The 26,853-nt window shown below is 37.8% G+C and overlaps 3 protein-coding genes across 3 annotated transcripts; 1 reads left to right on the top strand and 2 right to left on the bottom strand.

The window, feature by feature from the left end:
• Window positions 1–159: 159 nt before the first annotated feature.
• Window positions 160–11,794, top strand: metap2b (methionyl aminopeptidase 2b). Its single transcript, XM_062991504.1, has 11 exons — window positions 160–377; window positions 3,189–3,290; window positions 3,392–3,451; window positions 3,550–3,652; window positions 3,869–4,030; window positions 4,610–4,791; window positions 4,893–4,987; window positions 7,791–7,887; window positions 7,974–8,077; window positions 9,735–9,850; window positions 10,769–11,794. Exons 1-11 carry the CDS (start codon window positions 224–226, stop codon window positions 11,019–11,021), a joined length of 1,428 nt encoding a protein of 475 aa, XP_062847574.1. The 5' UTR covers window positions 160–223; the 3' UTR covers window positions 11,022–11,794.
• Window positions 11,795–17,243: 5,449 nt separating this feature from the next.
• Window positions 17,244–18,167, bottom strand: LOC134318095 (galanin receptor 2b). The gene has a single exon (XM_062998884.1). It carries the CDS (start codon window positions 18,165–18,167, stop codon window positions 17,244–17,246), a length of 924 nt encoding a protein of 307 aa, XP_062854954.1.
• A 2,626-nt stretch (window positions 18,168–20,793) lies between these two features.
• Window positions 20,794–22,918, bottom strand: pthlhb (parathyroid hormone-like hormone b). The gene is made up of 2 exons (XM_062998775.1): window positions 22,797–22,918; window positions 20,794–21,160 (listed from the first exon to the last, which is right to left on the bottom strand). Exons 1-2 carry the CDS (start codon window positions 22,916–22,918, stop codon window positions 20,794–20,796), a joined length of 489 nt encoding a protein of 162 aa, XP_062854845.1.
• Window positions 22,919–26,853: the final 3,935 nt, after the last annotated feature.

The following is a 26,853-nucleotide window of genomic DNA, read 5'->3' as shown; positions in this document are numbered from 1 at the left end:
GCCCCTACTTTTAAAATCCAGTGACGTGCTGTGGCAAAATGGGGTGCGGAGCTGATCACAAGTGTACAGAACGGCGTGTACTCATATTACTCTTATTTTGAAAGAGAAATGAAGTATCGTGTGATGGTGCAGTAGCCCTGCAGCTAGATGTCACTGCTTTCCCACGTGTGTATGTGTGTGCTGCTGCCACTGCGGGCTCTCTTCTGCGCTCCACTGTCCAGACATGGCGGATCAGGAGTTGAAGGAACAGGAAACTCCTAAAGTGGAGATCGTACAAAACGGAGATGCATACGAACCCAAAGAGGAGTCCGAGCACGTCGATGAGGCCTCAAAGAAAAAGAAGAAAAAGAAGAAGAAGGCTAAAACTGCGGCCGTAGGTAAGAAAACTGCTGTGTGTGTCGCTCCTCATGCTAGTGTTCGTGCCATGCAGCCTGCAAGCTCTTTAAGCTACTCTGCTAGCACAGCACAAAATCTGCTAGTAGCCGCACACAGTTTCCACCGGGCCCTTAACGGGTTGAGTAATTCTTCACAATGTTTTAGTGAAAAGTGATTCATTAATCGAATTCCATGACTAAAAAGAAACTATTGTAGTCATTGGCTTACGCTAGCTGCTTTATTAGACGTGTTAATGAGAATTAAGCTAAGCATTAAGCCTACATGTCTACCTCAAAAAACAATCAAATATTTGTTATTAGTTAATAATACTAGTCATTTTAATTCTGTAAATGACACATTTTTTTGCGTTTGTACAAAAATGCATACTACCGCACTAAATAGTAAGAATTAGTAAATTTTTTTGAGAATGCTTTGTTAAAATGTAACGTTTACGCAATGATAAGCTAAACTTGCTTATTAACTGATTAGCTAGTAGTGTTGTTGGTCGCAGTCCCGATCCTGCGTTTTTTAATGTTCATATGTTTTAAACAGAAAAGTATCATAAATCTGTTGTTTGTTTGTTTATTAGGATTTTAACGTCATGTTTTACACTTTGGTTACATTCATGACAGGAACGGTAGTTACTCTTTACACACGGTTCATCAGTTCACGAGGTTATATCAAACACAGTCATGGACAATTCAGTATCTCCAATTCACCTCACTTGCATGTCTTTGGACTGTGGGAGGAAACCCGGACTGCCCCACCTGGTGATCGAACCCAGGACCTTCTTGATGTGAGGCGACAGTGCTACCCACTTAGCCACCGTGCCGCCCTAAATCTGTTGTTTCACTAAGCATTATACACATTTTTTGACCTTGCTTAAGCTATAATAACAAATGGAATATTACTTAAACATGGTAACACTCATAACAAAGCTTGTTCAATGTCATAAGACAGCCTAGAATGCTGTATGGGTATGAGATGTGATTTGCCTTTTTTCATCCAATCAACTGGAGTAATTCAGTCATATTTAATAGACCTAACAAATTATATATGCAAATCTTTAATATTCGATTGATCAAAATGATAGATAAATCCGTAATATATCTCACTGTTTTTAGGAACAGCAACACTGACAAGCTGCTGTTACAGCTCTTAAATGTAAACACAATGCCCGGTTGCAATGACAACGTAAAACATATTAGTAACACAGTGATAGTGAAACTGACAGAGCTCAGAAATGCTTTGTACCATAAACATTTATAGTGACCTTGTGTTTGTGCATTATATACAAACCAGGGTGGCACGGGGGCTCAGTGGGTAACACCGTCGCCTCACAGCAAGAAGGTCCTAGGCTCGATCCCCAGGTAGGGTGGTCCGGGTCCTTTCTGTGTGGAATTTGCGTGTTCTCCCCGTGTCTGTGTGGGTTTCCTCCGGGAGCTCCGGTTTCCTCCTACAGTCCAAAGACATGCAGGTGAGGTGAATTGGAGATACTAAATTGTCCATGACTGTGTTTAACATTAAACTTGTGATCTGATGAATATTGTGTAACCTGTTACTACTGTTTCTGTCATGAATGTAACCAAAGAGTGTAAAACATGACATTGAAATCGGAATAAATAAAATAAAAAAATATATACAAACCACATTTCTAGAAAAGCTGGGATGTTTTGAAAAACACAAGCTGTGCTTTGGTAATTCTCTTGAAACATTATTTACCTGATTGAAGTAGAAAAGTAGAAGGAAAAGATTTCCAAGGGTTTCACTAATCAACGTCATTGTATTTTGTAAATATAAACATATTTAGAATTTGATGACTGCAACACACTCCAAAGATATGGGACAGAGGTGTGTTTATCCCTGTGCTCTATCACCTTTACTAGTAATGAGATTTTTAAGTGGTTTGGGAACTGAGGACAGTTTTGCAAATGGACTTTTTTCTCCATTCTTGCTTGATACAAGAATTTAACTGTTCAACAGTCTGGTTGCTGTCTTCTAAATCTCCTTTTCATGCTCCCTCATACATTTTCATTAGGTGAAAACAAAGCTTGGCACAAAGTTGTGAGCCATGACCCATTATTACTTGAACAGTCTGACACTGTGGCGGAACCTTCTTTTATGCCCAATTATGATTCCCTTACCAGTTACTAATTCACTTGTTTACTGTTGAACACTGTAACTAAAATATTCTGCAAACCTTTACTCTTATTTTGTCTCTTTCCCAACTTTTTGGAGTCACAGTTTAAATGTGTTTATAATAAGAAAATACAATGAAGTTGATCAGTTGAAAAATTGTAAATCTTTTCTTTCCACTGTTGTAAGTTATATAAAGAATCAAGGGAATAAGCAATCTCATGCTCTTCTTTTCTCTGCATTTTATAAAACGTTCCAACTTTTTTGCACGTGGGTTTTGTAGTTTATAAGTACAGTGCAGTTCATTTTTGTTTAGGAATTTAAGGAATTATCTGGTGGAAATTGCTTATTGCAAGATGTTTGTAGAAAAATGCAGCTGTTCTGTTGTCTCTGTGTTAAATTATTTATTTTCTTTATGATCAAGATTTCTGTACACTTTAATGCACAATTTTTCATTGGGAAAGGTATAACATATTTATTTTTTGTAAAATTGACCAAATAAATAAAAATATATCATCTATTTTTCTTCTCTCACACACGTTCTCACACCCAGTTTATTAAAATATAGAAAATACCACGACCTGACATTTAAAAAAAAAAAAAGCCAGCTGACTTCAGGGTTAAATCATTATATTAATATTGTTAATTAATAAGACAATTTCTGTGATTATGAACAGGAAATGCTAATGGAGATGGAGACCTTGACATAAATAAAGTGGCAAAACAGTTGGAGCAGCAAGCGTTAAATGATCAAGAAAAGGAAGAGGACGGCGAGGATGGTCAGTTTTTGTGTACCTAACTAATGGTTTCATTATATATTTTTTAATCTGTTAATATGCCTCATATATGCAGCTTTTTATCTAACATAACATCTTTTAAGATGGTGAGGATGGTGACACAACTGGAAAGAAGAAGAAAAAAAAGAAGAAAAAGAAGGGATGTAAGTTACTTTCAGTTTAATTAATAATACACATTAGTCAGAAATATTAAGCATTTTGATATTTAAATTCATTTGGTTCTTATTCTCCACTATTTCAGCCAAGGTGCAGACGGATCCTCCATCTATTCCCATCTGTGAACTTTATCCTGGTGGAGTTTATTCCAAAGGGCAAGAATGTGAATACCCACTTTCACAAGATGGGTAAAGACTGTTACTGTTTTTGTATATTCAGTAAGGTCACATGCAAACATACAGCATTACCCAGCATTTTGTGCTTTAACACAAATTGTAAGGTCAATGCCTTCTGATATAATAGTACTTTTGAGCTTTTCTCATACAGTAGTTGTTTTTCTGTTTGTGTTATTAGCACCAAACATTTCTAAGAGGTTCTCAGTGGTTTTTTTTTGCTTGTAACAGGTGCAGTGCATCATGGAGAATGAGCAGTGAAGAGAAGCGTGTGCTGGATCAGGCTAATGAGGAGATGTGGAACGACTTCAGACAAGCAGCAGAGGCTCATCGGCAAGTCAGGGGTTATGTCATGAGCTGGATTAAACCAGGCATGACCATGATCGAGATCTGGTAAGTCGAGATTTTACATTTTACTTTCCTGTGATTGCTGTTGGAGATAACTTGCATTTATAAACACAGTGACGAACTGTGCTTATTGAAATGGGTTTTCCAAGGTATTCCAGTTTTTGACCTTGCCCTGTATGTTTAGAATTTAATGTGGATTATCAGAATGTTATGGACTGTAGATGGTGAAATCTCTAAATTGTTGCAATCTTGTGTTGAAATGCATCAAAGCTGTTAAATTATTTCCTTGTACAGTTTCTTTACAAAGTGTCTGATCTCGACCCATCCTTGATAGTAATTGACTGAGGCCTTTTCTTAAATTTCCTTGTCACGGATGTTAATCATTTCTCAAACTTTTCAGTATTACTTTGCCCTGTTCGAATATTTTGGATTGTGTTGCAGGCATCAAATTAAGCAATTAGCAAACACTTACAAATATCAATAAAGTTATTGAGCTAAAATTCAAATATCTTGTTTGTGCTGTTTATAATTTGTACAACACCGTTAGCGAATCATACATTTGCATTTTACTTTACCAACCTTTTTGGACCTGGAATTGTACATCTCTCATTTCTTTTGTTACAGTGAAAAACTGGAGGACTGCTCAAGAAAGTTAATTAAAGAGAATGGACTGCATGCCGGCCTTGCCTTTCCCACTGGATGCTCCCTCAACCACTGTGCTGCCCACTACACTCCCAACGCTGGCGACCCCACGGTGCTCCAGTACGACGACGTCTGCAAGATCGACTTTGGCACACACATTAATGGTGTGTGGTTTCAGCTGATCAGAATTTGGGGTTAACCCATGTTTTCTTTCTGTCGCTCTGCCTTTTCATCTTTTTTCAAGAAGCTGTGTTTGCTCTTGTAGGTAGAATTATTGACTGCGCCTTCACCGTCACCTTCAACCCAAAGTACGATAAACTCCTGGAGGCTGTTAAAGATGCTACAAATACTGGAATTAAGGTAGACTTTTACAATTAGATATCAGTAGTTACTGTTTTTGTTTACAATAATGTTTCTAATATAGGGTTATGTCTAGAATTGGTCAGCAAAAATGAGTAGGTTCAAGAAGAAGCATTTCACAAAATCCTGAACTGTTGTATTACACTTTATATTAGAACCATGGCATTGTGAGAAAGATACAGAATGGCGACTAGCGAGCTGTGAAATGAGGAGAACGGGTTTGCACTTAGGGTGGCTAGATTTCTCATCCTGAAATTGCTTGTCGCAGCTTTATAGCTCTTCAATATGATTTCATTCGCACAATATATGATTTATTATTTAAAGCCTGGTGTTCAGTGGAACAGCCAGCAGAAAGCAGTTTTGGTGTGAAAGGTTTAAGCACTGCAGTAAGCGCAATATGTGCCAAACCTCACAGTGAACATAGCAAATTAAGCTGTTATCTTTCTATTTAGGCACAGCATAGGCATCATAATGTCAGTGTGATTTTGTGATTTGAATGACATGATGGTGTATTTACAGGTCTGTTGTTAAAAAATCTGATAGCAGAATCTGACACATTATTGTGCGATGCGTCATATAAAATTCTATAAAATACAGTTTTTTAATCTTGAATAATGTTGCAGGTAGTGGTTTTATGTTTAAAACCAAATACAGCTGGGTCTCCCTGTAGTATATGTTGACTAAAAGTTATGGATTTAAACATCTGAATGTAAACGTATTTTAGTTTGCAGTAAACATATTGTGGTTTGTGCATTAGACTGTAACACTGGACTTCATACCGCCGACATATATATCACACATTCAAATTCATATGAACACCATGAATAATAGACACACACCTGTATTTTTAAGTTTTTTTTTTGCTATGGGGAACAGGGTAGATAATAGGAAAAACAAGTACAACCCACATATTTTTGTCCTGGGTTCTAAAATTCCAAACCTATGTTTACATACATACGATTTCTGCAACTATGTCACTGAATTGTTGGAATTTGTACTTTTCTCATTTTCTAATGACTAATTATTATTGACCTTAACTGTTGACTTTGTTGTGTGCCAATACAAGTAGGAGTTAAAGAATACATAACCTTTTGCCAGAGTCTAGACGAAAACCTGAACTGTCACCATAAGAGCATGTTTGTTCTGATAGGCAGATAATAATAAGGTCTGGCATTAATTACAAGCTGCTGGAACATTGGTAACACTGTACATAGCCACTAGTACATAGCTACAAATTTGACCTAAGCTTGGACTTAGTGGATAGCATGCAAGGAAAAAGCCTGTCTTGAGTTTGCTGCCAGAACTAGGGCTTCAGGTTACAGACTGTGACACACGGGCTTCTTTCTTGCACCAGCTATAGTCAATCATAATCATGTCACGAAGGAAAGTCATTTTAAATTACTTTCTGTATCAGCAAATTAATGATTTAAGTTAATATAGGTGTATGTTTACCCAGAAAACACACAGAACCTTCTTGGACAAATTGTGTTCTAACCAGGGATGTAATGATACACACTACCCACGATGCGATACGATTCACGTTCATGGGTTCATGATACGATTTTTTTATTTTTTTTAAACAAAATGAAATTGAAGACAAATTATGACAGTTTCATTTTACTATTTCTCTTTAAAAGAAATAAAATAAAATACTGTATTTGTGCTTATCTTTTATTTATCTAAATAATGAATGCCCTTTTATTTCTGAGGTAGGTACAAACTATGCCAAATAATACTTATTGTGTAAAAAAACTGAAATAAAATTTTAAAACAAATCCAACATTATATAAATAAATGAATAATACAAATAAAGAAAGTATTCTTACATCAATAAATTTGGCTGGAAAATCCCCTACCTGGCAACTTTGTGATGTGCCGTCAACCAAGCGAGGTGAATAGTGCCAGTGCTTTCTGCTGTTTAAAATGAATATTGATTCATCTTAAATGAATAACCGATTCGAATCGAACCGATTTTTATGTAACACATTTTTGCATGTTTGTTACACTTATGTTTCAGATCATCAAACTGCTTTTAATATTAAACAAAGTAAACCCAAGTAAAAACTAAATGCTTTTATTTCATTTGTTAAAGGAAAAATGCTGTTCAGCCCTACCTGGCCCTGTGTGACAAAGTAATTGCCTCATTAGCAACAAAAGCAACCAGTTAATCAAATTAAACTGACAATTGTGCTTAATTTTACTAGCCACACCCAGGCATTATTACGGCCAGATCTGTTAAATCTAACCATCATTTAAAGAGAACCTGTCTGGCAATGTGAAGCAGGCTTGAACAATGATCCAAAGCAGTCAAGCAAGTTTACATCTGAATTTTGAGGTTCAGTGTTTGAGAGTGGCCTTGTCAAAGCCCTGACTTGAATCTCATTAAGCTGTTGTGGCAAGAACTAAAGAATTAAAACAATTCTCATCACAAGTTATCACAAAGGTTTTAACCACCAAGTGTGGCACAACCGGTTATTAGGTTTCGAGGGGAATCACTCTTTCACATGGGTGATAGAGGTTTTGTATAAATCTTTAATAAATGGAATGATCATTTAAAAGCTGCACTTTACTCGTGTTTTTATCTTATAATAAAATTTGTTGGTAGCAAAAAAAGAAGAAATTGGGTGGGGCAAATACTTTTTCACAGCACTATATCCCTTACTATTGTATGTAACTTTTGACTTCAAATGTCAAATCATTTTGATCCATTTTTGTAAAGGGAAAGATAGTTAACTTCCACTCATTAGACGTAGCTACCAGATTATAAACGTTCATTTATTAATTTATGGAGTTTGTGTGTCAGTGTGCAGGAATTGATGTGCGTCTTTGTGACATTGGAGAAGCCATTCAGGAAACAATGGAGTCCTATGAAGTGGAGCTAGATGGGAAAACATATCAAGGTATATTTTTGTGTGTTCCAGAATAACTGCCGGCCAAAAAAGAAACAAATGCAGATTAGTAATATTATGTCCATATCTCCCCATAGTAAAGCCAATCCGGAATCTAAATGGACACTCAATTGGACAGTACAGAATACATGCTGGAAAGACTGTCCCCATTGTCAAAGGTGGGGAGGCGACCAGAATGGAGGTGAGTTTCCCATCGTATATATTTATTTTTTGTTATGTTTTTGCCTTATTTGGATAGAATTAAATGTTATGGATTTAATAGTTTTAGAACAAACTCAAAGAATTGGTGTTCTGAGCATTAGTGTAGATTATTAGTGCTATATTAATTTTCTACTTTATTATTATTATGCTTTGTTTGACTTAAGTGACCATGACTGAAAACCTGTAACATAACTTGATTACCTGTGACATTACTTGATTCACACTTGCAAGTTGGGATGATTTTTTTTGGGAAGGCAACTTGTCTGCCTGTCAAATTTGTTTAAATGTACGAACCTAATGTTTGCCACTTTTGTTTAAATTAAATCTTTGATTAACCAACAAATAAGTCATTGGTTAATCATGCTGTCGGTTAAAAAGATTATTCATATTTATTTCCTAAAGCTAACAGATTATTATTATTATAAACGTAAATGCTTATAGGCGTTAATATAAATTCTGAATGTGTGTGTTCTACATAGGGATGCAAATTTTGCCAGTTTCGTTGAACCACTGACTTACCGTGATTAATTAATAGGAACCATAAACTGACAACCTTATAGCATCATATGGCAGAAATATAAAACAGTAGGATAAACATAACTTATTGGTCTACTTTAAATCCTTTTCAGTCCAGTTTTGTACTGTTGCAATGTGAGATATTTAACCTCCCAAAGAAAACAAGGATTTATATCTCTAAACGTTTCTGCAGACCTAGGCTTGGCTTTAAATAATGTCAATATCAGCCAAATGATTCAGCAGATGAACAAAGAAAACGAATGATGTAGTATTTTAGAGTCTCAGGATATTTTGTTAATGCTGCCATATGTCAATCATTCAATATTGCTGATCTTAAAACCTACTGCTAGTGTGTATGACCTAAAATTGGGATACAATATGATCAAATCATTAAGAACTCCATAACTACACTTGAAAGCCATCAAAACTCAATGAGCACAAGAGAGGTGTTAGAAGCTTAGTGGTGCTTACTATTGGTTATTAAGGCAAAATATGTTCTGGGAGTTAAATAATAGTGTACATGGACACTCGGTGGTTTTCATTTAAACTCAAAAGCAGATTGAAATTGCTTATGTATTAAATTCTTTCTCTGGTTACTAAGACTTCTTGTATATATGCTTTAAATTTTGTACACATATCCATAATGCATTTTAGTGTAAGGTGGGTTAAATGTTTCTGCACTTATAGTTATGATATCAAAATGCCTTATAATAAACATGCTCTAGTGATAAAGGTGGTCAAACGTACTAGGATTCACAAAATTGTTTGTAGACTTTTATCAACAGAGTCTATATCATACTGTAGAATTTTGAAATGGTCAGGCTGAACCTACAGTAGCGACTGTGTTTGTAAAAGTGTGGGAGCAAGTTGGCTTTGCCTGACCACATTATCAACAACATTGCTAGAACACTTGGCTATCAGCTGCTGGCAGCATCATACAGCTGAGGTGTGGTTAAGCTCACTCTGACACTCAGCTCTCAAGTATTAAGTTCTTTTTAAAAATTAACTACTTGTGACTTGTTACAGGAAATAAACTCTGAAGGTTTAACAAAAATGCACCATTTACTATTAACAAATAAATCTACACCAAGCTTATGTTGTGTATTGTGTTTTTTTTACAGGAGGGAGAGGTGTATGCCATTGAGACATTTGGAAGTACAGGAAAAGGCATGGTGCACGATGACATGGAGTGCTCACATTATATGAAAAACTTTGAAGTTGGACATGTACCTATCAGGCAAGTTCCACATATTACAAACAACAAAAGTCCTGGAGTACCCTTATTATTAGAACATAAGACTGAGTGTGTTATTTTCTGACTTTTAGAGTCAATACATAGTGTTTCTATTGGGCTCAGTATTATAAAATCCTTGGTTGGTATCAGATCAAATTTGATGGATTATGTAATTCAGTCCACTGTTGCTAGGGGTAAGCTTTGGGTGTTCATACCCATCCATTTATCCAGACCCCTGAAATCCAGTTTAGTTAATTTTATATTTTTATGTATTCTTTAAGAAAGCCTGGCAGCTCTGCCATCTGGCAGGCTGGGCGCCTACAAGAACAACGTTTGGCTGTTGTTCGAGGAGGGTGTCGGTGGGGAACTCATAGCTGATGCAATTACACAATTACCTAATAAAGTTCTACTACTACTACTACTACTCTGCTGGCTGATTGATGGCGCCTGCACAGAGACGGGGGATAATGTGATCAGAATGTGTCTCTCCGTACACAAAGCTGATCCACATACGAACTCACCTCATGCAGGTGAAAAGATGCAGTCGGTACTGCACACGTGTCGGAGGGAACATCAGTAGAGAGGAAGCATTAATGCAATTGGGTAATTGGATACGACTAGATTGGGAGGACAATTTGGGGGGGAAATGCAAAAAAAAAAAGAAATTTGGAAAAAGGACTGGCATCCTTCTAGTAACTGATTAATGATAGAGGCTTCACTTGTTTAGTTCAAAGAATGGTAATTATTTCTGGTTTTATGTATGTTTTATGCCAAATGTGTATAGAGAGAATGTATTTTTATATATACATTTTGTATATACATATTATATTTTATATTTGTTTAATTTATGAAGGCTTTGTGATTGTTGCATGATTACAAACTGGGTCTGATTGTTTCATTTTGCTTTCTCTGTCCTTACAGACTCCCAAGGGCCAAGCATTTGCTGAATGTTGTGAATGAAAACTTTGGTACGTTAGCATTTTGCCGCCGCTGGCTAGATCGTCTGGGTGAAAGCAAGTACCTAATGGCACTAAAAAACCTTTGCGATCTGGGCATCATCGACCCATACCCACCTCTTTGTGACACCAAAGGCTGTTACACTGCTCAGTTTGAGCACACCATCCTACTGAGGCCAACCTGCAAGGAGGTGGTCAGCCGTGGTGATGATTACTAAAGCCTGTGCTCACCAATTTCTCAAATTTTCACTGAAAAGTCACCTGATGTGGTTCAGTATGCTGGACCGGGGCTGCATGCATGCCCACACAAGCTTGGGCCTGTTGAGGTTGAGCATGATGGTAACATTAGTTTACTGGAATAACACTCTGAGGTTCTGGCTTTCTGAATGCAAATCAAATTTTAGGGCTTACTGCCTTGTGCTCTAACTGCATCTACTGAGCATGTTTATAATAAGTGTAAGATTTTGAAAAATTGGTGGACTTCTCTTAATGTATATCCCACTTAGCCCAGGGAAGATTGTTAAAACATAATGCAAAAATGTATTAAATAGTGTAAAAAGAACTTCATATTCACTTATAAGCAAATTTTCTATTCCTAATGCTGGTGTCATTTTTTTTCTTCATTTTATTTGTTTCCCTTATTCGATTGAGTTCCTTTTGAACCATGGACAGAGTCGTACTGCAGAAGCCAAGTTGTTTTAATTACCAAACACAGGAACAAGTCAGTGTGCATATGTCTTTGTTGGCTAAGGAAAAGGCAATCCTGTTCTACCTTTGATTCAAACAAGATGCATTTTACCTGCTAGTCCTGATATGTTTAGTTGTAGCTGAGCTTTGTTTGTCACATTTCTCTGGGTAAAGCACAAAGCTGTTTTATTTTGAACTGCTAATAAAACTTGTAAGAAATTACTTAACCAATTAGTTAAACTTGTTTATTAAAATGTAAAAACTATTAATATTCAATTAAAGCCACACCGTATGATCATCTTTATTACTTCTCACAATATCTGTTAATGTTGCCTTGATTTTGTACACACAATGATCAAAGTTTGTCAGCTTTGGTTCGATCATAACGAACCCTGGTGTGATTGCTCTGTTGGTGCAGTTTATTACAGAAAGTATGAACACTTCCTTTCAAACTCTGGTGTGCACCAAAAGAGCAGACCGACATTACTTGAGCAGAGGGGTCTCGGTCTATTTTTAAATGAATTCTGGAGAGATTAATTTCAGGTACTCTATAAACACAGTTCGTACCAAACACAGTACGTGATGTCACAACATGCAACACTAAACACGTCCTGAGTAAAAACTGTGCATTGAAGACAGTTATCATTATAAATGTAAATGTGCATCAGATGAATTTCTGGTGCTGTTTTAACTTCATTATCCATTTAACCATCTTCTTGTTGGTAAAAATATCACCAGATATACACAATCCTGATAAATACATTAAGCCCAGCATGGTACTTTTTTTTTATTGTTTTTTAACTTGGTTTAATTGTAAATATGTGAACGCTTAACAAACGAGGACTAAACTTTTCATGGTTGGTTCTGACCTTGGGAACTAAACTACAAGTATAAACACAACTTAAATCTTTACAGATTTACCTTGTCAGTATTTTCACACTTGTGAAAGTAAAGGTAAAACCAACATGAAGTGGCTCTGTAAAGTGTCAAATCCACCAGAACGCCTTCAATGCACCTTGGAATAACATGTTACAAGCCTAACAAAATGACCTCCTAAAATATTAGAAATTCAATAAAAGTATTTTTTTCTAAACATATTTTAACTGTTTGGCAGCTGAGATCAAAACACAGGATCTGAAGAGTGATGTTTATAATTCCCCATAGCTGTTTAGTTGGAAATACTGTATATAATTTGCTTCAAACCGTCATACTTTTCATACCCGGTAGATGGAGTCAGTCACATCACGGTATCACACTATGCTTCACATGTCAGACAATTCACCTTCATGCTTTTGGGAAATGGGGGACAACCTGAAGAAACCCACATTAACATGTTAAACTCAGAAACAAGCATCAAACCCAGGACACTTTTTTCACCTCCAAAAATTACAAGTTTTGGCAATGAATTAGAACCCTTCAGTTAAAAAAAAAAAATACATGGCATTAAGGAACTATATCACATTTACTAATATAATACACTGATCAACCATAACACTAAAACCACCTCCTTGTTTCCACATTCACTGTCCATTTTATCAGCTCCACTTACAGTGGTGTTCAAAAAAATAGCAGTCCAACACCATTAACCTGATAAATCACTGTTTTTAGTAGAAATGCTATTTCTACATTAAAAAAAAAAATTACTTGAAAGTGTAGTAGAGTAATGACAACAAAACAAACCCAACAATTAACACATGCATGCCACTCATTCTGAGTAATCCAAGCATTGATTGAAAGTGGGTTGTTCAAAATAATAGCAGTGAGGTGTTCAATTGGTGAAGTCATTCATTCTGCAGAAGAACGGGTGTCAGTTTTGGTCCTTATTTAAGGTAGGAGGGTTGGCAAATGTTGCACATGTTGGTCATAGCGCATTTCCTTCTGAAATACTGGGTAAAATGGGTTGTTCCAGACATTGTTCTGATGAACAGCATACTTTTATTAAAAAGTTGATTGTAGAGGAAAAAACATACAGAGAAGTGCAGCAAATTCTAGGCTGCTCAGCTAAAATGATCTCAAATGCCTTGAAGTGACAACCAAAACCTGAAAGATGCAGAAGGAAGCATGGAACTACTGTTCGAATGGATCGAAGATTAGCCAAAATAGCAAATACTCAGTCAATGATCACCTCCAGAAAGATCAAGGAACATCTGAAGTTACCAGTGAGTACAGAAGATGATTAAGTGAAGCCAATTTACCAGCAAGAACTTCTTGCAAAGTCCCGTTGTTAAGAAAAAGACGTGTCCTGAATGGGTTCAAATCTGCCAAGGAACACATTGACTGGTCCAAAGAGAAATGGCTCAACATTTTGTGGACTGGTAAAAGCAAAATTGTTCTATTTGGGTCTAGTAGCCGTAGACAGTATGTCAGACGACCCCCAAGCACTGAATTCAAGCCACAGTTCACTGTGAAGACAGTAAAGCACGGTGGTACAAAATGATGATATGGGGATGTTTTTCATACCATGGTGTTATGCCTAGTTATCACATACGAGGGATCATGGATCAGTTTAAATATATCAGAATACTTGAGGAGATCATGTTGCCCTATGTCAAAGAAGAAATGTCCTTAAAATGGGTGTTTCAACATGGGTGTTTCAACATGCAACACAGATCTCAGAAACAATTGTTATGCCACTAAATATTAGTTATTATTAGTTAAATATTAAAGTAAAGTGAAACCTCAAACATTTTTTTCAGTTTATAGATAAATTTTTTGAGTTTTTAAAGAAAAATGCTGGCACTGCTATTTTTTTGAACAGCCTAATATTCATTTTTCTTAATTTTCTGTAAAGGATTGACACAAACTGACTAAATGTTGTTAATGTTTTAAATTAGAATTGAAAGTGTAGTATTTTCAGTGCATTTGCATTTATGGAAATAAAAGTTATCATAATGATTTTGTGCTTTATTCACTTTTTTAAAACCACTGCTATTTTTTTGAACACTATAGAAGCACTTTGTAGTTCTACAATTACTGACTGTAGTCCATCTGTTTCTCTACATACTTTTTTAGCCTGATTTCATCCTGTTCCTTAATGGTCAGGACCCCCACAGAGCAGGTATTATTCAGGTAGTGGATCATTCTCAGCACTGCAGTGACACTGACATGGTGGTGGTGTGTTAGTGTGTGTTGTGCTGGTATGAATGGATATGACTAGTATGAGCTGATGGAGTTTTTAAACACCTCACTGTCCCTGCTGGACTGAGAATAGTCCACCAACCAAAAACATATATCCAGCCAACAGCGCCCCGTGGGCAGCGTCCTGTGACCACTGATGAGGGTCTAGAAGATGACCAACTCAAACAGCAGCAATAGATGAGCGATCTACAAGGTGGACCAACTAGGAAGGAGTGTCTAATAGAGTGGACAGTAAGTGGACACAGTATTTAAAAACTCCAGCAGCGCTGCTGTGTCTGATCCACTCATACCAGCACAACACACACTAACACACCACCACCATGTCATTGTAACTGCAGTGCTGAGAATGAGCCACCATCCAAATAATACCTGCTGGTGGTCCTGGGGGGGTCCTGACCATTAAAGAACAGCATGAAAGGAGGCTAACAAAGCATGCAGAGAAACACATGAACTACAGTCAGTAATTGTAGAACTACAAAGTGCTTCTATATGGTAAGTGGAGCTAATAAAATGGATAGTGAGTGTAGAAACAAGGAGGTGGTTTTAATGTTATGGCTGATCAGTGTATTTACCAATAACAGTTAAAGTGGTAATGTTAACGCTTCGTTTGATGTACATTTTTATTAAACAAAACTTTTATTTTAGTGGCTTAAATCATGGTCAGTGGGAATAAATTCATCAACGTGAGTGGGAACCGTACAGCTTTAGGTGCTGGGGACAGGGGTCCAAACTTCTGTCCCCCACATTGCTACGCTGAGGATGTTGAATTTATATTATGTAGTTTTGACATTAATCTACCAGATGGCAGTATAATACCATTACAGCTGGCACAGACGAGCTAATATACAGACAAAACAAGTCCCAGTTCCAGAAAAGTTGGGATATTGTGTAAAATACAATAAAAAGAAGAATCTGTTATTTGTAAGTTCTTTTAAATCTTTATTGAGCTGACAAAAGTAGAAAGAAAAAAATCCAATGTTTCCACTGATAAAATTCATTGTAATTTATAAATTTCAATACATGTAGAATCTGGTGCCTGCAACACACTCAAAAAACTTTGGAACTGAGGCATGTTCAGCACTGTGTTCCATCACCTCTCTTATTAATGAGACTTTTTAATGATTTGGGAACTGAGGACACTAACTGTTGCAGTTTTGCAAGTGTGTTTTTCTCCATTCCTGCTGGATAGAAAACTTCAGCTGCTCAACAGTCCTTGGTCGCCACTGTCTGATTCTCCTCATGCTGCAACATACATTTTCAATAGGAGACAGGTTTGTCCCACTGTCCTAATAGGTGTCAACGTTCTTTTGGCCACATACTGTAGGTTATATATTGCAGAATACAGTACAGCCTTTTGACATCTGTTACACTGACTTAATGAACCATGTGATTTAGCTGGTTATTTTAGTGTGGTTCTGGTGTTTTGAGTTCAGCATGTTCCCAATCTGCCACTTCACAAAACATACTCGGAATAAAACAGGCCCAACTTAAATTGCCTCTAGGTGTGAATGTGTGTGGTGATCTGTAATAGATTAACATCCTGTCCAGGGTGTATTATCACCAGGTGCCCAGTCTATATTTATATATAGTGGTACCTTGTAGCTCAACGTCTCCTAAACTCAAAATCTTTGAAACTCAACGCCCTTTGTTTGAGAAATTTGTACCCTTAAACTCAATGTTTGCCTTAAACTCAACGTGTGTGCGATTGCTGCTTTGTTCAGTGCTTGGCTTGAGAGGTGCCGTAAAATGTCATGCGAACATGAGACGAATCTGCATTTGTGTGGAATTACTGTCAGATTCACTCTGAAAGTTTCCACATGTATCTGTGTTTAGCTGGATTTTTCTCCTGTTTCACATATAAACTTGTGTTACAGTCGGGGTTCTGAGAGAATTAGCTTTTCCTACAGAGTCTAAAATGCTTATCATTAAAAAATAAAAATTAATGTATTAAAAGAACAACATAGTAGGCCGCTCAGGTGGCGCAGCAGTAAAAACACACGCTGCAACCAGAGCTGGGATCTCGAATACATCATATCGAATGTCAGCTCTGCCTTGCCGGCTGAGACTGAGCGGCCACATGAACAAAGATTGGCCTGTTATTTCTCAATTAAATTGAATGTATAGTTTAATAAAACTACAAATATAAATAACTCGCACTGTTTCTCTGTCTAAAAGTGTTTCCAGAAAGATTATATACTGACTGACCACGCAACATCTGCATTTGATGTTAACATAAAGAACTTGATTTGGTGCAAATGGTTACACAATGGCACAAAGCACTTAAACTAAAACTAGAAATTCACTTATACCATAAAGAAGTTAAAAACAAGACCATGATGCTTAAACGACCCTGTGTTGGTATTTATGTGTGGCTTGTGTTCCTGCAGGATGATTTAAGTGGTACATAAATCATAGTGGTTTGAGTTTAATTCAAATTGTTACAAGAAAAACTAATGTAGAGCAAAAAGCTGAAACCAAGAAAAAATATTTAAGTTATTCATTTTATTTTTTAAATTGCCACTGTTTTATGCTGTAAGTTTTACAATAAAACATGATCTTTTCACACAATATGTTCAGCTCTACATTTCGAAGATCAGCAAAACCCTGTTGACAACTTAATAGCTTTCTGTCACACTGGTGACTTGGGGGTGCACCTTGTTGCGGTTGCAGGGAAATAGCCAGACTCCCTGCATGCCCCGGTAACGTTTGGCCAGTAGAACATACAGCAAAGGATTAACACAAGGGTGCAGATATTGCAGCACAGTGCAGGTGAAGTAGAACATCTCCCAGGCCTGGCCATGCTTATAGAGACCCAAATACACACACAGTTCAAAGACATATCCTGGCAGCCAGCACACAGAGAATGTCCCTGCTGCTAGAAACACCATTACAGAGGCACGCCGTGTGTTTCGAGCACTGGTCAATGACATCACTGGGCTCTTATGAAGAAAACAAGCCAAGCGCACATAGCTTACTGCAATAACCAGCATTGGAATGAAGTAGCAGAGCACAAACTGGCTTAGTATGACCTGATAGTGGTGCTCTTGGGTAGTAGGCAGGCAGAATGTAAAGTTGGCAAGCCCTGGGCTGATTCGCACCTTAGTAGCAAAAATGCGCAAGGGCAAACTGATGAAGAAGCTCAGAGCCCAGGCCAGGACAAGCATTAGAAAAACCAGGTCTGTGGTTGGTGGCTGGTAAGGATTGGTGATAATCATAGCTCGGGCCATTGAGACAGCACACAGCGAGTAGGTACTTGCAGAAAGCGAAAATGCCAGCATAAACTGGTAAATCTTACAGGACGTGTCTCCCAATGGCCAGGTGAAGCTGGCAGCTGAGTGCAGGGTGAAGGGGATGAGAAGTAGCGTAAGGAAGTCAGCAAAAGTCATGCTAAGGAGCAGCATGTCTAGACGATTCTTACGTAAGGTGTTGTGTTTGGCGAACAGGGAGAAGACCAAAAGGTTGGCCCCGAAGCCCACACCCAGGATCACGCCACAGGTACAGGCAAAAATCACACCATAGCGGTTGTTGTAGACCTGCATGGCAAGTTAAATAAAAAAATGTTGACAAATGTTGTAGCATCATGCAACTTCAATTAAATGACCACTGATAATTAATAAATGGTACTCACCATATTGGTTGAACATTTGAGAAGTCTGTTTTACCAAATATCCTTACCCATTGGTAAAAATACTAATATTTGTTATTAAAAATCACATAACATGACAATGGAACATGTCTTGCTATGAAATTGGTTGCTTCATCTCAGCTCTGGGTTGTAAGAGATAATACTGCCTTTCAGGAAGTTCAGGCAATTAGTTGCACATGACATAGTGACGTTTAAAGGTGCAGAGACAGCTTTTCTCCTCACCACTATTCAGATAGTCATATACTTTTATTTCTCAGCTTTTTTTTGTGTTGTTTCAATCCAAGCCAAATAAATAAGCATGTGAATACTAAATAATTTGTAATTGCAGCAGTTTTCTGCATTTTTAATAGAAGCACAAGGTTTCCATTATTATTGGCCAAGACTGTATGTCGTCATACAATGTCTGTCCATATTTGTTATGTTTTATGTTCATTGATTAATTCCGTCTCCGGTATCACACCCTAGCGCAATCCTTTAGCGCTGCTATGGTGAATTGATTTATATGATGCCATAGTCTTTCTAGTGACAGACGCTTATCACTCTCTGCTTTTTATTATCACTTTGTAAGGCCTAATGCTAAACCTCTCAGGAAGCTGACACACGCTGAATTACATAAAGCTTCCATTAATGTGTAATTAGATGCACATCTTTTACCTCTTTATTTACACATTTACACCAGTGGGTGGTTAAGTGGTAGTGTTAAACACATAAGATGGAAAATTCCATGTTGTGCAGTAAGTCTGAAACAAGGATCTTTGATTTCTGTTAGTTAAACCCTTTTGGCAAAGCCAACTTATACATTAAATACATTTAAATCAAGAATTACCTACTAAAATTACCCCCTATCAATACAAAATATTAGTACATAAAATTATGTGTATTTGTGTGTACAACCCCAAATCAGAAAAAGTTGGGACAGAATAGTAAATGCAAATAAAATAAAAATGCAGTGTTCCTTACATTTCCTTTGACTTTTATTTGATTGCAGACAGTTTGAACCCAAGATATTTCAGGTTTTGTCTTCTTAGCTTCATTTCATTTGTTAATATACCTCCATTCTTGCATTTCAGACCTGCAACGCATTCCAAAAAAAGTTGGGACGGGGCAATTTAGGGCTAGTAGTAAAAAAACAAAATAATGATGTGATTCTAAACAGGTGATGTAAACAGGTGATTGTAATCATGGTTTGGTACAAAAGCAGCATCCAGGAAAGGCTGAGTCTTTGTTGAGCAAAGATGATGAGAGGATCTCCAGTTTGTTAACAAATGTGTGAGAATTTTTTGAAATGTACCCGGAAGGTATTTGCATATTTCTCCCTCTACAGTGCATAATATCATTAAACGATTTAAAGAACTGGGAGGAATTTCAGTGCGTGAAGGCAAGCTTAAGCTGAACACCCGTGATCTTCGATCCCTCAGACGGCACTGCATCAAGAATCGCCACTCAACAATAGCTGATATAACCACATGGGTGAGGGATTACTTTTGGCAAATCTTTGTCAAGCACTACAATACAGAGTTACATGCACAAAAGCCACTTACAACTTTAATGTGCAAAAAAGAAGCCTTATGTTAACCATGTCCAGAAGTGGTGTCGACTTCTCTGGGCTTGAAGGCATCTAGGATGGACCATCACACAGTGAAAACGTGTATTGTGGTCAGATGAATCAGCATTCCAGGACTTTTTTGGAAAAAAAATGGATGCTGTGTGCTCCAGACCAAAGACGAGAAGGACCATCCAGACTGTTATCAGCAACAAGTCCAAAAGCCAGGGTCTGTCATGGTATGGGGCTGTGTCAGTGCCCTTGGCAAAGGTCATTTACACTTCTGTGATGGCAGCATTAATTGCAAAAAGGTACATTGAGATATTGGTAAAATTGAGCTATCATAATAGACCGCTCCATCAACTAAGCACAGAAGAATTACCGATACAATCATAAATTACATTATGCTTTGATATGTATTGTTTGTGCATTTTATTAACAATACTGAAAATGAAAAGCAAAGCAGAAGCATTTTACAGCATAAACAAAGAAATAACCAGAAGTTTCAAAATCATACTTATGTACAGAAGCATAGCACAGCTTTCTAAAGTGCAATATTTAAAACTGTCGAAAACTCAGCAGCAGTGTGTACATTCAGAGATTAAGTATGCCACTTTATTAAATAAATAAATGGATTATTTAGTTAGCAGACTACATGTGAAATGTGTAGGATTACAGGCTTACAGCTGCAACATGAGTTTTTCTCCTCCAGTAAAAATACCAGTGTTAATAAAGAGTGTCTGGTAAACTGTAAACTCTATAGTTAAGCAGATCGACAGTGCTTAGGATAATGGATAATAATAGATCTTTGTCAGTTTTGAATCACTGTGTATTATTTTTGTTGATGACAGAGATAAACAATGGAGAAGAGCTTCAGATGAGAAGTCCAGAGTGGTTCACAGTTTTAATTAGGCTGACATTTTTACCTTAAATATATCCAGTCACTTTGTTATTGACTTCTTGATGCCACTTGGGCCTAAAGTATGCATGGCCATCCTCTTTTTCTGTTGTGGGTTTTCCACTTCCCCAGGCATACTCTCTTCTTTTTCTTAGTGGGAGCTGGCAAAAGAAGCTCCTTGTTGGTCTCCTGGGGCAGGCTTTCAATACTGCTCATGCTGTCTATCTGAAAGCCCAAGATGAAGTCCTTGGTGCTGCTGCCAGCTTTGGGAGCAGGGGCACCCCAGGCAATGGGTTTGCGACTGTCATACACATTAGAGGAAGTCTCCCATGTATTTGCAGTGTGTACTTGCTCAAAAATCTCATGCAGCCATAACTGTCTTTTTCTGTCTTGGGTATGGCGTCCTCTGTCATGCATAAGCTGGGCGTGACTCACTGAACGTCTCCTAAATAAAAGATTGATAATTTTATTCAAAATATGCATTTTACACATATGCTAATCATATTTTGCACATTTAAAATAGGGATAAGGCACATAAACTAAAAATCTGTAGTCATATTGGTATTACTGGTACAACTTGATCCATTTGACAATGGCAATTTGATCCATTTGACTAAATAAAATGAATTAAACCGATGAAAAAATCATAATAAATAATAATCATTGTACAATTTAAAATGCAAATTATTAATGATAGGTGTAAGAAAATGTATTAAACAACAGATTTATCTCAACAGATTGATCTCCCACTAATGAATGCAAGTCATGTCCATAAGTCTATTATTTCTATCACTAAAATGTGTTCATTTATTTATTCATCTGTAATAAATGCCATTGCACACACCTATTCACTTTATTTAATTTCACCTAAAAACAGTCCAACATTTTTTTTCATCTAGACCAGCCATTTTAATTTCTGCATGTTTGTGCCTAGGTGGCGCAGTGGGATATTCCGCTAGCACACTGGTGCTGAGATTCTAAACTCCTCAGTTCGAAACTCGGCGTTGCCATAGGTCAGCTGGGCGCCATCTGGTGGGCATAATTGGCAGTGTCGGCAGCAGATACTAATTGGCTATCGTATCTGCAGGGTGGGGGTCGGACTGTGTGTGGGTGGGATGTTCATATGCTGTGTAAGGACCCTGACTGGCGGAAGAGACGCCTGTGCAGAGTGCACGTGTCGGAAGAGGCATGTACAGTGACGTGCTCTCCTTGGATGCAATCAGGTATCCCTTAGCAGGGGAAGACAAATTGACTGTGCTAAATCGGGAGGAAAATGGGTAGAAAATGCATTTTTTAAAAACAATTCTGCATGTTTAAGGAGGTGGTAGGAAATTGGACATGGGGAGAACATTCCTCACACACAGAGGGATTAAATATCAGTCCTTAGGATGCCAGTGCAGTGTAGCAGGAACACTGCTTGTTGTACCATAACACTAAAATATTGATATTAAATTTAGAATTGTCCAGTATAATATTGCATTAGTAAAGCAGAGCTACCACACAATAATTTTTAATGGGATTTGCATGCAGTCTTATTCCTTATGTTTGCATAATGTACTGCACCAGTATAGTGAAAAGGACCAAAGTTCAGGTTTATTCTTGTTTAATGCATTTTTTGTGACATTGTAGTCATTAAGCTACTGATGTCCACCTTTAGTCCTGGGTTCTTTGAGTTCTACACCCAGCACACCTTAAAGCACATTATGTGATGGGTTAGATCAGGTTTGTCAGGATTAGAAAATCTCTTTTATTTAAAGCAATAAGGCATTAATATGTGTTTTTAGGTTTTTAAATACAGGGAGGCAGATGACTGGTACAAATACAGTTTATTAGATATTTAGGATCCACCCACTTTTCCAATGAAATAAAGTCCTCTTTGATGCTATTTTCAAATTAAAATAATACCAGACTTGCTGCACCATGTAGTGTATACAGATAGGAAATTCTGACAGCAGGAAAATTAGTAACTGTGCAGACCAGTGTGTCCCCAGAACTAAAGGTGAGAATTTTCACCTTGCAAGAGTAGTTTGTTTGTCATGTTTATTTGTAATTGTGAGTGTTTGTAGGGCATCAACACATACATTCTGTTGCTGAGAGCATGTATGGGCTGCCCCTGGACTGGTAAAGGAATGCTCAGTAAGAGCACAGCAAAACTCCACTGCTTTAGCATCTTGCTTGAACACAGAACTCTGAAGACCCTCATCTGGAAAAGATAAAGTAAAGATAAACTGTAAACCATGCAAATATCAGGATAAAATCATGTTGTTAGCCATTTATATTTATTTATAATATGAATTATAATCATGCATTATGTGACACTTATGCATTTGATTAACTATAGCATATCAAGTTAGTTCAATTAGAATACAGTAGTTTTTTACATAAATATATTAAACCATTCATACCACATTTGACAGTTATATCAAGGGTTTTTTAGTTAGTTCAGACTGGGAAGTCAAATTCAATGATTATATATCATATAACTATATAAGAGCCCAGAGGAAATGTCATGTTAATGCCAGGGTCTCAATCTTGGACCTCCCCTGCCCTGACTGGGAACAGCATACAGAGAAGTATGAGTTCTCCACCCCTCATGCAGGTGGCTTGACCAGCCAGCAGAGGTGGCATTTGCAGCAATAAAAAGGAACTCTTTTGAACTTCCTTCCTAAGACAAAGCTAGTTGTGTCTGCTAGATTGCTGCTGTTGGGCCCTTGAGCAAGGCCCTTAACCCTCAATGGCTCATATTGTATACTGTAACTGTACTGTAAGTCGCTTTGGATAAAGGTATCTGCTAAATGCTAAAAATTTAAATGCTAGATGCCCCACCAGGTTGATAGCTGGTCTATAGCACAGCTAATATTTAAACTCGAGAGCTTAAGATCTCAGCTGTGGTGGGCTAGCACATTAGAACCCTGCACCACCTGAGCGCCCAAAGGTGGGACTGTTTGAGTAATGTTGCATAGTTAGTATTAATTATCATTAGTCATTAGTTATGATTGGATTTTTAACACTAATACCATGTAAGTAATGCCTTTATGGTAACTAGATAATTAAATAACTGCATAAATAAAATAACTTAGCTTGAACATGATTATAGTATTATAATAACCTACATAAATTAACAACTACATAAAAAAATGTGTGGAATTAAACCATTGTACAAGGTAAACATACTTACATGTTGTTCCGCAGAGAGTTTAGATTGTATTGCATCCTGCTGATGGATACATAACATCAAGCATACCTGTGTTTTTACTCAAACATGTCTGGTTTACATTAGTTCTTGGCTAATGGCAGTATATCCAAATGTAGTAGATCCAGTGATCAGTAAGCCTATCTTAGATGAAATCGTCCTCCAAATGTGTGGTAAAGGACTGGCTGGCTGCTCACTCTGTTGAATAGGATTTATGGCACTCACCCTAAGCTGTGGATGTCTCTGATACCCAGTGGTCCAGCAGCAGGTTTAACAGAATGAGCAGGCAAATTTAGAGAGAGTGTAAGCCTGCCAAAGCGTACAACACACTAACCCCACACACACACACTTCACAGGCATACACCTTCAGTGGAAAGTGGTTGGGTCCTAACCTTGGCGAGAGAGGAATAGGGGAACATTGAATAATGGACAGGAAAGTGACTGGTAGTTCAAAACTATTATACAGTTTTATATCTAGAGAAAGTTATAGCATTAAAATGGCTTTTAGATATATATACAGTGTATCACAAAAGTGAGTACACCCCTCACATTTCTGCAGATATTTAAGTATATCTTTTCATGGGACAACACTGACAAAATGACACTTTGACACAATGAAAAGTAGTCTGTGTGCAGCTTATATAACAGTGTAAATTTATTCTTCCCTCAAAATAACTCAATATACAGCCATTAATGTCTAAACCACTGGCAACAAAAGTGAGTACACCCCTAAGAGACTACACCCTGTGCATAGGGAGCAGGTGTGTTCAATTTAGTAGTACAGCTCTCACACTCTCTCATACTGGTCACTGAAAGTTCCAACATGGCACCTCATGGCAAAGAACTCTCTGAGGATCTTAAAAGACGAATTGTTGCGCTACATGAAGATGGCCAAGGCTACAAGAAGATTGCCAACACCCTGAAACTGAGCTGCAGCACAGTGGTCAAGATCATCCAGCGTTTTAAAAGAGCAGGGTCCACTCAGAACAGACCTCGCGTTGGTCGTCCAAAGAAGCTGAGTGCACGTGCTCAGCGTCACATCCAACTGCTGTCTTTGAAAGATAGGGGCAGGAGTGCTGTCAGCATTGCTGCAGAGATTGAAAAGGTGGGGGGTCAGCCTGTCAGTGCTCAGACCATACGCCGCACACTACATCAAATTGGTCTGCATGGCTGTCACCCCAGAAGGAAGCCTCTTCTGAAGTCTCTACACAAGAAAGCCCGCAAACAGTTTGCTGAAGACATGTCAACAAAGGACATGGATTACTGGAACCATGTCCTATGGTCTGATGAGACCAAGATTAATTTGTTTGGTTCAGATGGTCTCAAGCATGTGTGGCGGCAATCAGGTGAGGAGTACAAAGATAAGTGTGTCATGCCTACAGTCAAGCATGGTGGTGGGAATGCCATGGTCTGGGGCTGCATGAGTGCAGCAGGTGTTGGGGAGTTACATTTCATTGAGGGACACATGAACTCCAATATGTACTGTGAAATACTGAAGCAGAGCATTATCCCCTCCCTCCGGAAACTGGGTCGCAGGGCAGTGTTCCAGCATGATAATGACCCCAAACACACCTCTAAGACGACCACTGCTTTATTGAAGAGGCTGAGGGTAAAGGTGATGGACTGGCCAAGCATGTCTCCAGACCTAAACCCAATAGAACATCTTTGGGGCATCCTCAAGCGGAAGGTGGAGGAGCGCAAAGTCTCGAATATCCGCCAGCTCCGTGATGTCGTCATGGAGGAGTGGAAAAGCATTCCAGTGGCAACCTGTGAAGCTCTGGTAAACTCCATGCCCAGGAGAGTTAAGGCAGTTTTGGGAAATAATGGTGGCCACACAAAATATTGACACTTCAGGAACTTTCACTAAGGGGTGTACTCACTTTTGTTGCCGGTGGTTTAGACATTAATGGCTGTATATTGAGTTATTTTGAGGGAAGAATAAATTTACACTGTTATATAAGCTGCACACAGACTACTTTTCATTGTGTCAAAGTGTCATTTTGTCAGTGTTGTCCCATGAAAAGATATACTTAAATATCTGCAGAAATGTGAGAGGTGTACTCACTTTTGTGATACACTGTATATATATATATATATATATATATATATATATATATATACAGTGCCTTGCAAAAGTATTCAGCCCCCTTGAACTTTTCAACCTTTTGCCACATTTCAGGCTTCAAACATAACGATATGAAATTGTAATTTTTTGTGAAGAATCAACAACAAGTGGGACACAATCGTGAAGTAGAATGAAATTTATTGGATATTTTAAACTTTTTTTAGAAATAAAAAACTAAAAAGTGGGGCGTGCAATATTATTCAGCCCCTTTACTTTCAGTGCAGCAAACTCACTCCAGAAGTTCAGTGAGGATCTCTGAATGATCCAATGTTGACCTAAATGACTGATGGTGATAAATAGAATCCACCTGTGTGTAATCAAGTCTCCGTATAAATGCACCTGCTCTGTGACAGTCTCAGAGTTCTGTTTAAAGCGCAGAGAGCATCATGAAGACCAAGGAACACACCAGGCAGGTCCGAGATACTGTTGTGGAGAAGTTTAAAGCCGGATTTGGATACAAAAAGATTTCCCAAGCTTTAAACATCTCAAGGAGCACTGTGCAAGCGATCATATTGAAATGGAAGGAGTATCAGACCACTGCAAATCTACCAAGACCCGGCCGTCACTCTAAACTTTCAGCTCAAACAAGGAGAAGACTGATCAGAGATGCAGCCAAGAGGCCCATGATCACTCTGAATGAACTGCAGAGATCTACAGCTGAGGTGGGAGACTCTGTCCATAGGACACAATCAGTCGTACACTGCACAAATCTGGCCTTTATGGAAGAGTGGCAAGAAGAAAGCCATTTCTCAAAGATATCTATAAAAAGTCACCTGGGAGACACACCAAACATGTGGAAGAAGGTGCTCTGGTCAGATGA

The sequence above is a fragment of the Trichomycterus rosablanca genome, chromosome 1 (assembly GCF_030014385.1).
Source record: "Trichomycterus rosablanca isolate fTriRos1 chromosome 1, fTriRos1.hap1, whole genome shotgun sequence".
Classification (NCBI taxonomy): domain Eukaryota; kingdom Metazoa; phylum Chordata; class Actinopteri; order Siluriformes; family Trichomycteridae; genus Trichomycterus; species Trichomycterus rosablanca.
The sequence above is the reverse complement of the archived record's forward strand: the minus strand, read 5'-3'. Positions and strand labels throughout refer to the sequence as shown.

Coding starts and splice junctions, on each gene's coding strand:
- metap2b (XM_062991504.1), top strand. CDS start 224: ATGGCGGATCAGGAGTTGAAGGAACAGGAAACTCCTAAAGTGGAGATC. Junction 378..3,188: donor GGCTAAAACTGCGGCCGTAG/GTAAGAAAACTG, acceptor GATTATGAACAG/GAAATGCTAATGGAGATGGA. Junction 8,078..9,734: donor GGGAGGCGACCAGAATGGAG/GTGAGTTTCCCA, acceptor TTTTTTTTACAG/GAGGGAGAGGTGTATGCCAT.
- LOC134318095 (XM_062998884.1), bottom strand. CDS start 18,167: ATGCAGGTCTACAACAACCGCTATGGTGTGATTTTTGCCTGTACCTGT.
- pthlhb (XM_062998775.1), bottom strand. CDS start 22,918: ATGAGGGTCTTCAGAGTTCTGTGTTCAAGCAAGATGCTAAAGCAGTGG. Junction 21,161..22,796: donor CATGCTCTCAGCAACAGAAT/GTATGTGTTGAT, acceptor TCTTTTATTTAG/GAGACGTTCAGTGAGTCACG.